The sequence below is a fragment of the Lycium barbarum genome, chromosome 11 (genome assembly GCF_019175385.1).
Source record: "Lycium barbarum isolate Lr01 chromosome 11, ASM1917538v2, whole genome shotgun sequence".
NCBI classification, from domain to species: Eukaryota; Viridiplantae; Streptophyta; class Magnoliopsida; order Solanales; family Solanaceae; genus Lycium; species Lycium barbarum.
In genome coordinates, this window is record NC_083347.1 from 556503 (window position 1) to 568835 (window position 12333).

The 12333-nt window shown below is 36.8% G+C and overlaps 2 protein-coding genes across 3 annotated transcripts; both read right to left on the minus strand.

Annotated features, from left to right (window-relative positions):
• Positions 1-938: 938 nt before the first annotated feature.
• On the minus strand, positions 939-7583 carry LOC132619361 (protein NARROW LEAF 1). Of its 2 annotated transcripts, XM_060334293.1 has the most exons (7): positions 7428-7583; positions 5850-6339; positions 5422-5565; positions 4415-4564; positions 4079-4319; positions 2826-3326; positions 939-1580 (listed from the first exon to the last, which is right to left on the minus strand). In XM_060334293.1, exons 2-7 carry the CDS (start codon positions 6333-6335, stop codon positions 1156-1158), a joined length of 1947 nt encoding a protein of 648 aa, XP_060190276.1. In that variant the 5' UTR covers positions 6336-6339; positions 7428-7583; the 3' UTR covers positions 939-1155. The 2 variants fall into 2 exon arrangements, with proteins under 2 accessions (XP_060190276.1, XP_060190277.1); XM_060334294.1 differs by lacking the exon at positions 4415-4564.
• Positions 7584-8353: 770 nt separating this feature from the next.
• On the minus strand, positions 8354-9168 carry LOC132617718 (auxin-responsive protein SAUR76). Its single transcript, XM_060332791.1, has one exon. It carries the CDS (start codon positions 9019-9021, stop codon positions 8638-8640), a length of 384 nt encoding a protein of 127 aa, XP_060188774.1. The 5' UTR covers positions 9022-9168; the 3' UTR covers positions 8354-8637.
• Between the last annotated feature and the right edge of the window lie 3165 nt (positions 9169-12333).

Genomic DNA, 12333 nt, shown 5'->3' on the forward strand with positions numbered 1-12333 from the left:
AGAGTATTATTTTTTCGCGAATTTCATACCTCAACTATTCATTATTTTCTTTTCCTATCTAAATTATCATTCCCTTTGAAATAAAACACACCTCGATATTGAGTTATTTTCTTTTCCTATCTAAATTATCATTCCCTTTGAAATAAAACACACCTCGATATTGAGTTGCCCGCGTGTTTGGTACACTCCATTTTCGTCAAAAAGAGTTTCAAGTGGCACTTCACGTGGCTAAATTTGTCCAACTAATCTAATTAAGACGTTTATTAGTAATTTAATTAAATGAGTAAAAATAAAGGGGGTTGTGTACAATTTTAGGGTCCATTGTGGGATTGTACAAAATTCAGGAGTTCTGGAAAAAATGAAGAACGGAAAAGGGGAAGAAAATTTGAGAATGAAGAAGAAGAAAGGTGAAGAAAAGAAGGATTTAAATGAAAATAGAAAAAAAAAAATTAAACACTATTCAAACTGCAAAATGCTCATACTCCCTCCATTTTAATTTTAATTTATGTAACAGTATTTTTTATTAGTTTATTCCGAAAGAATTTTCAAAATATAAAAAAGTTACTAATATTTTTGAGTTTGATTGTTTGATATAGACATGAAAAAGAAAAGAAAAGGCTTTAATTAATTTAATTTGTTAATTATACAAATTATAAAAGAACACAACCAAATAGAAAATGATACTGATTAGCTAGATTGCATTGCATTACGAGTCATAATTTAAGACTCATTATTTAGCCAAGTTAATCCACTCATTTTGACCCAAGCAGATAATGGACAAGTTATGAACCAACCCATCCATTTAATTGCCTATAAACGTGCGAACACACATTCTGTTTATCGAACATTTCCTTTTTTAGGATGTCAAGCATGAATAACATCAAAGGCAAGTTTTCCATGTTTGATGATTTTGAGACTGCACAAAGAGATGCATGGAGTTCCAAGAATCGAAATAGCTCAAGAAATGAGCTGCTCTTAACTTGCATGTATTCTACACTTGGATTTTGCACTAGAGACATGTTCAAATACAAAACTTCCCATACACAAATTTGCATCGAGATGAAAACTCAGCACCTCCAAACACCAAATGCATTTCCTTTTACCGCTACCTGAAAGACCTCAAAGTAAAATACACTAGCAGATAAAAGGAGAAAATCATTCTGGTTCATCTGTGCTTGGTGAAGGTTCTGAATGTCTTCTCTTGGATTCATGACCACCCAACTGCAAGGAAAAGCTGATGTCTTCATCGGAGCCTTTCCTCAAAGCTGAGAGATTCTCGTATGCTGACTTATCACGGTGATCTTCTTGATTAGCCGGAGGTTGCCCATTGAAGCTTGTAATGAATTGATGTTCGACACTTGCACCGAAGTTAATCCCACCTTCTTCCAAGTTAAATGTAGCTTCCACAGGCGAAGAGTTTATATCGGGCCCACCAACACCATCTTCTAAGGGAATTTGTTGAATATGAAGCCCAAGAGGCTCTATTTTGTCCTTTGGAAGCATTATATCAGGAGGTGAAGAATCCCCAGCTGTAGAGCCCACCACTGTGGCAGAGGCAGCTCTCTGTTCTTGTACTGCAACTACACCGGTGATAGACAGAGACAAAAGGTTATAAGATACCCCTCAAAGAATTGAAGATTTAATAGGAAAAAAGAGAGACTTTGATGAAATGGTAAATTTATCCAAGTAAAGGCCTGTTTGGCCAAGTTTCAAAAATCAGCTTATTTATAAAAGTACTTTTTTTCAAAAGTGTTTTTCGAAAAAATACTTTTTTTCAAAAGTGCTTTTCGAAAAAGTACTTTTGAAGAGTAGCAATTTGTGTTTGGCTAATCAATTTGAAACACACTTTTGTCAATATTAGAGCAGTACTTTGTGCTTGAATATGTTGCAAAAGTGTTTCCGGGAAATAGCTACTTTTTAGCTTCAGAAAACAGCTTCTGCTACTACTCAAAATCACTTTTTTTCCCCAAAAGCTTGACCAAACACCTCAACTTTCTAAAAGAAAAAATAGGCACTTTTGGCTTCCCAAAGCTTGGCCAAACAGGTTACAAGTCCTACAAATATGACAGGACTTACAGAAATGGAACCTACATCACTTTGAAGCAACATTATTTTGTCTCCAGGGATTGGGATTAAGAATCGGAGTGAGTTTAGTTCTAGTTCATCTTCTGGTGCAAATACTAACGGTTAGCAGAAGGGATGGAATTCACTTGCTTTGTCCTACACATTATACAAAATCAAGAATGGAATACCGTCTGCCCAAATAACGTTACTAGAGGAAATTGAGCATGTCATTTCAAGATGGACAAGTCATTATACTGGTGTTGTCTGAAGCTAACTGAACCTACTGGATTCCTGACCATAATGAACTCGCGTGCTAACCCCAGGATACTAATTACACCACACTATTTAGCATCTCTTCTTTGGAATTCCTTCTAGTGTTCACCACTCTTCAACAAATGTCAATCTAAGGACTACTAAATCTAAAAGAGATGGATAATTTAACGTTGATGTCAAACCAATGAAAAATGTCGCACTTTGAAAAAGATAATCAGCCAACTGCCAAGTGGCTTCTAATAGTCCAATTAGTATTGTTCGATCTAACAATTCGATGTATGTCTCTCAAAGATCTAGACATCCATTGAGCTTACTAGCTTCTCGTCCACTCTAAAACACGCATATATTTTTCCTTCTACGACCACCTCTTTGAAAAACCTTGGGGTTTATCATTCGCAACATCACATACTAACAGTAAGCCCTTCGCCTGATAAACAAATTGGAAAGAGCGACGGTAAAAGGTATATTTAGAGGGGAAAACCACAAACCTCTTAGAGCTTCTTCTTTTGTGATGATATCAAGTTCAAGGAAATTAAGCAGGCGCCCAAGGTCAACTCCACTAGTCCAGTTTTCAGGAGATTGTCCCACTTTTAGTTTAAGCCGCCCCCTATTTGCAGTTCCACCCCAAATAATACCAATTGGTCGGGGTTTCTCCCCATTCTCACCCTTTAACACGATTAAACTTCCACTGTCTCCTTCAAGGTCAAACGTCTGCTGGTTTTCTCCATTGACAAGAAAATCGGTCAAGAAGCAAATCCCTTTCTCATCATTGTATTCAAGGGCATATGCCAAAACAGTCCCTGTAGTCAATCCAGAGCTTCTTCCGACCTTCATCACCTGCTTCCCAATGAGACTAATAATAGGAGATTGCAAATCTATAACTTTGACATCTCCAATTTCCCCTATACCCTTTACAGAAGTAGTCACAGAGGTCATATCAAAATCATCTGTGAAAGGGATGAATGCACCATCTGCCCTAACAAATGTCTCTGCAAGAGTAATCAATTCCACATTTAGAAATCTTACCAATAACAATAATAATGGATGCCACGATAAACAAAATAATTCTAACAAATTTCGAACCTTCATGAGCAGAGCAGGTAACATGGAAGTGAGCAAAGAATATTTTTACATCTAACACAGAAAGAAACAAAAATGAAGATTTCTAGAAGGGACTGCACTTGCAGCTAGTTCTACTATATCAAACAGATCCAACGCATGAATGTCGTGGACACAGGATGGCAATACAGCAACATGGGACAAAGAGGCATTCTCCAACACATTTTTTTATAACGGGTGGTGTCCGGGTCAGCTTGCATGCACCTCGACTAATCTCACGGGGTACTTGTTACCTCCCACCAGCACAGGTACCAGATAGCTGTCCCCAAGAATTGGACAGATGAAAGAAATCACCCAGTATTTTTTACTCCGCTGGAATTTGGACCTGAGACCTCAAGGTACCCAGCCCACTTGGAAACAATGTTTTATGATTACGTTTCCTAGAACAGCAAAAGTGGCTTTTTGGAATCTTAAGGTTCCACTTTTTATAACCGAGAAATGCCCCAATTCAAATGGTGCATGGTTCAAAACTCAGTAGATAATGGGCAAGACATATTTACCAAATTATAAGGTGAGGCATCATAATCATATATTCATTTAGCAAATTCCAGTAACAGTTTGTAGCATCAGAACATTCTTCCAACATCAAACCAGAAAAGAAAGGTGAGAAGAAACACTTAACCTGGATTTACGCCAGCAAATATGCCATACCAAAGGTCGTCTCTGATAAAAGATGTAGCTCTCTCCACTGAACCCAGATATACCCCAGGTCCAAGTGTTGGAGGTAAAGGATGGAACATTTTCTGATTTGGGTAATCTAAGTCAACAGCAACATGCCGATTTGTTAGGAAACCAACTTGTCGATTGCCTGATAGGCTCCTCACAATAGCACCCAAGGTTCCATATGTCTCCTGGCTTGCTACCTGAATGTTTTCAATAGAATGTGGTGAACGAACATGTACAATCAGTGTGATAACCTTAGGGAAGAAAGAATTGACAAGCCGAACAAGTAGTTTACAGCTGATTTCTTCTGCAGACTCTTTAATTGTTTATCTCCCATTCTTCCTAAATGCAGTTTAAAATGTCTGGAGATCTCAACAAAGAAGCTCAACTGATTTGTTGACAAACAAAACCTTTTCCCTGCAGACCCTTCAATGTATTCACCTTGCTGAAATGCAATTTAAAATGCTGGAGATTTCAAAGGAACTGAACTCATTTGATGACTAACCACTTTACCCAGAAGGGATTTCAGTCTAAACTAACAGTGGAGAAAGGTGTCTATAACTGTCTTTGTGCACATATAAGTTTATGGCCTCTAAGACACATTACAGCAAATCATCATCCATTTCTCCTACCCTTTTCCCCTTTTTATTTTTGTTTTAAATTAAAGGTATATCTTCAAAATTATGTGATGCCTTTACGAATATAAGACTGACATAGGTTGTCCTTACTGCAAAGTTTCAGAAAAGTATGATTAGCGTAAACCTAGTTCTGATACTGAATGATAAGCACTTCAGAAAAATACAAAACGTGCTCAGAAGCAAGGAAATAGATGACTCCAAGGATCTGCCACCCCAATAGCTATTATACGTAAGATGCTTAGAGTTGATTAACTAACAGGACTCAAGAAAATAGCGACACTACTCCTTCCATCCCAATTTATGTGAAGATGCTCATCTGGGCACAAAGTTTAAGAATGAAAGGAAGACTATTGAAACCTGTGGTCTAAAACAAGCCATAAATATTTGTGTGACTATATATCATCTCATTAAGGGCAAAACGGAAAGTTTAAAGTTGAATTGTTATTAAATATAGAAAAGTGTCATTCTTTTGGGACTGGCTAAAAAGGAAAGAGTGTCACATATATTGCGACGGAGGGAATATTATCTGCCCAACCTGCGGGATTTAAAAATTAATTGATGCATTTTCTAGGACTCTGCGTAGACTTTAACTATCATGTGTGCTCATTCAAGCCTCAATCACAGCATCCTCGGAGTAAAAAGTAGTGATAAACAATCGAGCTACCTGAGATCCTGAACCAATACAGGGGTCACTACCCCGCAGGTCATCGACTATCTCTGTGTACAACTGTTCCTTGGGTGTCGGCTCTGGTGCACCAAAATAGGAGAACTCGACCACATCCACTTCACACCACACACCTCCAGGACCCTGATGATAAGTCACATATTTAAGCATAGAGCAAAATAAGGAATAAATGATGCAAGAATAACATTTCTTATCAAGTTATGATTCTTTGGGCTCAAATGATAGGTTGAGCCATACAATTGAACAATCCTTATTGGGAGAGGTGTTGGGGATGCATACAATAGGAAAAGATAAAGATAATCAATGAAGTAAAATTTCATCGTGTTTCTTTGTCCTAATTCAGGAAAATCTTTGGGGGGAGGGTGACAGAAATAGGATAAAAGATAATTAGTCATCCTTTTAATCACCTCTAAAGCAGTAGGTAGACACTGAATTGGACTAAGCCATCGTTTGTGAACTTTGCGGGATACAAACACTAGTATTGCTGGTATATCAGTCAAAACACCACGTCGAATACGAAAACCAATTGCTGTACCGAGGCTGTAGCAACGCAAGAGTTTGCTATGAGATGCCCTTATAGTCATGAGATCAAGCAAGGTTGTCGCTCTCTGCCCCTCAGGCAATCTGCCAAGAGTTTCTGGCAAAACCCCTTTCTGAAGATTCGCAAAATAGTTTGCTCTCTCTTCAGCAGCATCATTCCGACTAGGCCAGGAGAAGTATGCAGCATTACCCTCAGAGTGTTGTCCAGCCGATGCATAAGGTTGAAGTGTTGGTGGACTAAGTGAAGGAAGATTAGAGTAACTGCAACAGTATTTTTCAAGATCTAAGGCTGACTCCTCTGACGGTGTTGAACCTGAGCAACGGGTTCTTTTACTCAACCTTGCTCGATCCATATTTCTGCTCATAGTTGAGAAACTTGGTTATTCAAAGTCCAACAGGAAGAAAACCAAAAACTCACCCTCAAGTCTGAGTTTCAAGGACAAAATCTTTGCTATCATAGAGGTATGCTCTAGCAATCTATGTCAAAACTGATAAAGGAACAGCCAATGCAACAATTAAGCAGAAACTGGACATGTTTCTTTAATTAAAGCTACAACGTTATCGAAAAGATCTAGTAATATCCAGTTAACTCAGCATCTCAAGTATGAAATTGAAAGTATGGACAGTCAAAAAGCGCATATCTACTTAACATCAATAAAGGAAAGAACATAAACATAGCAAAGTGGACAAAAAAAGTCACTAAAAGATCCAAATGATGATAAGAACTATAGAACTGCTGGTGGTGAGTAAGTTCATTATACAAGTCCAATACGAGTCATGGTTATACAAACGCTATAAAGTGAATGGTCAGCCATTTGAAGGATTTTTAAATCCATCAATATGTCATGGCACCAGATAAATATGGCAACTGGCAAGATCTTTTTTTTTTTTTTTTTTTTTGAATTAGCCACAGCTTACAACATAATTGTCCTTCTACACATCATTTCTCTTAGCTACTTTAAAATCTGAAAGAATGAGGCTCATAAAATGATAAAATTGCCTCAACATGGCCATAATAAAACAGGTATCCTTCTTTACAGAAATAAAAAATAAGTTCAACAACAACCATAATCAATCAAACAATCAATCAACTATGCTTCAATCCAAACTAGTTGAAATCCAATATATCCTATGTCCCCAACAACCATGCTTTATCCCAAATGATAAAAATAAAAAGACTTAATAAAGGAAAGGAACAGTAATAAAGAAGAAAAAGCACTAGCAACGAGTTGTTCACAATACAAATTATTTTGATAAAGATTGTGCACAGTACAAATTGAGGAAAAAAAAATTAATGGGGTCATGGAAAATTCCAAAAAAAACATGGGTATGTGAAGATATCTATGCATGAAGAAGAGAAAATGAATAAACGAAGATCAATCACAGTAGTGATGGATTCTTGGATAGAAAAAGTAAAAAAAGATTGAATTTTTTTTTTTTTTCACCTCACATAGGCAGGTAGCTAAACTTGATATGCAATTGGGAAAGCAAAAGAAAAAGCTGAAAACATAGTCAAACCCACGCTACACCATGAGAGGCCCCATTGTTATGAGTATTAAATTTATTTTTTCCTTCACTGTTACATAACTTACTCCGTTTCAATTTATGTGAACCTATTCGACCCTTTTATAGGCCCAATTTGAATTTCAGGCCTCATAAGACCATCTTTCTCTCTTTTTATTTTACTTTTTCGAGATGGGGTTTTGTTTAATTTTATGTATTATACGTTTTTTTCAACCAATTTCTAAGAGAATGTCACATTTTATATAATTAGTAAGTCTTTAATTTCTCATACTCCACTTTATGGGATTATACTGGGCACATTTTTTTAATAAGTTTTTAATTTAAATATTTTTATTTTATTTTTAATGTCATTCCCTTGTAAGAATGGCGTAGATGTTTAACATCACAATATAAATTTCCCCATTAAGAAATCTTTACAAACGTTTTAACTTATGCTTTAGTGCATTAGATAGACTTTGGTTTGGTATCTCCTTTCCTTTTTGCTTGTCCTTTTCATTTTCCTTTTTCTTTTTTTTTTCTATATGATTTTGATATTCACTTTGTCATTTTGATTATAGATTTGCGTTTCATACGATCCATTAAAAAGGAAAGATGTGACTTTTTTCATTCACATGATTCGAATCGAGATTTCTAGTTAAGAATATATCAATTCACCCTAACCCTTAGTGATGTATGTCCTTTTTCTTAAATCAATATGAACAACATTCATAATTTGGATTCCCCCGCATAAGGTCCATTAACGGAGCACTCACTGCAATGACTCTTTTCATTCAGACGAATAGTACTCAAGACCTCTAACTCTTATTAAAAGTGGAGGGATCATTTTCATTCAATCACCATGGTGGAATTTCCTTAAACCAATACCACACTCACAATTTACCAAGCACAATGAACTTTATTGATCTATAATTCTTACATCGGAAATCAGCAACTTGAATAAAGAATGATGAAAGTTGTAAGCAAGGAAAAAATAAACATATAATAGGAAACTATGATCCTTCTCATTTTTATGAGAGATAGTCACTCCTTAACATTTATTACTACTAGTTACATGAAAAAATACTAGAGCTAAAACATATTTTTGACTAGAGAATGAAAAGGAAGATTGAATATTATTGAAAAATATTCAAATTAAACAACATATAGATCAGCCAATTCCTCCAAAGAATCAGAATTCAGGTTGTTGGGGTCAGCATTTTCAAGCAACCAGAGAAGATGATCAAAAAGCACAACTTCACACTTAACTGAAAGATGATCTTTCTCCCCATGTTTCTGCTTTGATTTCTCTATTAGAGCATTCAATAGTGGATGGCTCAAATATTTGGATTTTATCACATATCTCCTTCTTGAGTTGCCAACAAGAATAGTCTCATAATCCTCTTTATTATCTGGAGATTCCACATTCCAAAAATCTTCTCTTGTAGACTTTGACCTTAAACTACTATAAGATGAGCTTCTTCCTAGTTGCCTTGACAAAGTCTTGCACTTCTTCAGTAACAGATTCATCTTCTTCATCTTCTCTTAATTCCAGCTTCCTTCTTGCTTTCATTAATTAAATACTTAAATATGATAAATATTGCTATTGGAATAGGTGAATATGGTTGAAAGGTCATTGTTTTCTGCTTCTTGGGACCTAAATTATTTCAAATGACAAAGACAAGTTATCTTTTCGTCTTTGTTTGAGATGGGGTCTATGCTGTTTGCCTATATGTGTACTCATGATCAAGATTTTGTTCATTGTGTCTTGGGAGGAAAGATAAGTAGGCCTTACTATAATTAAAGTTATGTTAGTTGAGAGGTATCAAGTTAGCTCATTAACCAACTAGGAATCGTAGGCTTGCCTAATCCTTTGTGTTTATACAAGACGCATATATCTTACATTTATTTGTGTCTGAATTTATCTGTATATAATATTTTAATTCCATTTCTAGTAGGTGGGGAAGCTTTTGTATAAGATGAAGAATGATTTCCACCAAGAATTAAGAATCCTAAATATCTTCCCAACTAGTGTCTTTCCTCTACATATGCAATCATAGGCATTTAATAATGTAAATCAAGAATAAAATTTCCAGGTCGGGCCCAAAACATTGCCTGTTGAGATGTCACAGCTCCTTTAATCCTTTTATGGAGTCCGGAACCAAAATGACCCAAAACAAATCTTTTGAACCAAAAGACCCCAATAAAAAAAATGTTACTAAAGTACTTTTAATGCAGTAAATTACTACGTTAAAGGAGGTCCCCCATTTTTATTTTCTTTTTTTGGTTAAACGCCTCTTTCTTTACATTTTTTTTAATGTACTTTAGTCATAGATTAATCATACTTCGGGACTCCGAAACTTTAATATTTTATATAGGACCCTACTTATTTTTGTGCGATTAATAAGGTAGGCTCAATACATCAAGGATAAGCAAAACTTCGGATTGTCGTTTTAGTGGTTGAAAAGTGCTCGAAGTCCATTTTTGTTTAGCTTTAAGTTATTTATGTTTTAGGATTTCGATTTAAGCGTGCTATTTTTTAGTCAAAATTGCATCATTCATACTAATCTCAAAATAATTAAATTGCATCATTCTTAACAATATGAAAACTCTTAAACTTGTTCATTAATTTGGAACCCAAACTTGTTAAAATACAATCAGCAAAGAAAGAAAAAACTTAAAATACATAAGCCTACACATGCCCTTGAGTTGATCTTCCGCCACCACCGCGAGATGTGCCACCACCACTAGATCTGCCACCACCACGAAAGTTTCCTCCGCCACGAGAGGTACTTCCAATGCGAGATGCATTTTGACCACCATGTCGTAAGTCACACTTGCGCTTATCATGACCAACATAATTGCAAAATGAGCATTTTCGAGTGTATCTCCAGGGTGGAACATCCATTTCATTAGGAATACATGAGTATGCTTTCCTTTTGAATTTACGGATAAATGCTTTATTTGCAACCATGGAAAATAGATCCGGTGGCCAATATCTCTCACTACCAAGTGGGTAAAACCTTCCAACATACGTTTTTGCATAATATTCAACTGTATATTCCTTAGCCACATACGTGGAGGCGTTCTTTCCCATTGTGATAAAACACTTGAAGGCATGAGAACATCGCATGTGATATGATTGTCACTTGCCACATGTGCATGTTCTTAGAATCTCACAAATTGTGTGGACGTTACCTCTTTTACCTTGGTGCACACTTGTTGTGAGTTTAACTATGCGCTCTGCATAGTTGTACTCCATCCGGTCATGTTGCTGAGCCTTAAATTTGTGAAACTCGAGCAATTGTGGCATCCATTTTAGACCGTCTACCGCAAGTCCTTTGGCCTCTTTTGATGTAGTGACGAACAGCTCCACAACCTACTTAAAAGTCATTCTCACCATTGCAGTGACGAGTAGTCCCCGTGCAGATTTCAACAAGACATTGAATGACTCATAGCTGTTTGTTGTCAGCATCCCCCAACGCCTACCTTCATCCTGGTGTAATCTCCATTTGTCTTTATCAATTTTATTCAATCAGTGGAAGGCTTCCTCATCCACCCGCCTAATAATCTCCATCTGCAGGTGAAACTTCTTCTCCTGATGCTCTGTTGTAGCCGCCCACATCCAATTGCAAAGTGTTGGGCTTCGATATGCCTTTTAGAAGTTTGCCTTCAAATCCCTTAAATAATAGCGATGGTAGGCAAAGGGTGGCTGCCACCCATGCAAATTAAACATATTGCTCAATATGCTGGCATTTCTATCTGATATAACACATATGCTTATACGATCCTGAATAACGTGTTGCCTCAAGTAGTTCAAAAACAGACCCCACGTATTAGTGCTCTCATTAGCTGTAACTGCAGAAGCTAGAGGGAATATAGCTCCATTTGCATCCATTCCAACTGCAACTAGCAGCTTTATGTCGTATACCTTATACACATGTGTTCCATCTATTGATATTATTGGCCGACAATGAGCAAAACCATCAATGCATAGTTTGAATGCCCAAAACACAAACTCAAAAATATTATCGGGCACACCAGGCTTCGATTTGAGCTTTCATTCAACAACAGAACCAGGATTGAAGTGTTGTAGAGCCGTCATGTATCTCCGCAATGTCTTGAAAGAGCCCTCCCAATTGTCGTAGACTATCTCATGTGCACGCCTACGCCCAAGATACGTCTTCCGCCTACTAACGGTTTTGCGATATACTTTGAGGACGGCCGTAATACAATCTGTAATAGGGTACCTGGATAACTTGAAATATCAGCATGTAGCAATGAGGAACATCGTATTAACATCAAAATTAAAATAAACTTAGGCGAAGGGGTTACCTCGGGCTTTTTGCAATGTCGCCAACTAACACAGCAGTAATCATATTGGTATCTAGATTGCAATGATCATCTGGGAGGTCACCCATATCACAAGTGTACCTTGTGTAGAACTTTGAAATAGCTCACATCTTTTCAGCAGTCTCCTTACCAAGGAGCATCCATTGGCAACCTTGATTTTTTCGCTTGCAAACCAATCGCCAAAGTTTTCGATTAGAATCATCAACTTTGAACTCCCTAATCCCCTGGATGCAATAAATCTTAACAGCCCTTTGCAATGACTTTTTCGAGTTGAAAATCATGTCTTTTTCATTATGAACCTTCTATTTTACAAGATCCACTGGCTCTTTCTACAAATTTCGCCGAATATCATCATCATTCCTAGTAAAGACAAAGGCATCGGGACGATCTTAAAGATGATCAAAATAGGGGATCTCATTGGAATACCACTGAACCAGGGTCGACTCTTGCTGTTGAAATAGGCTTTGCGGCATAGGCAATTGCTGGTCAAATGGGTGT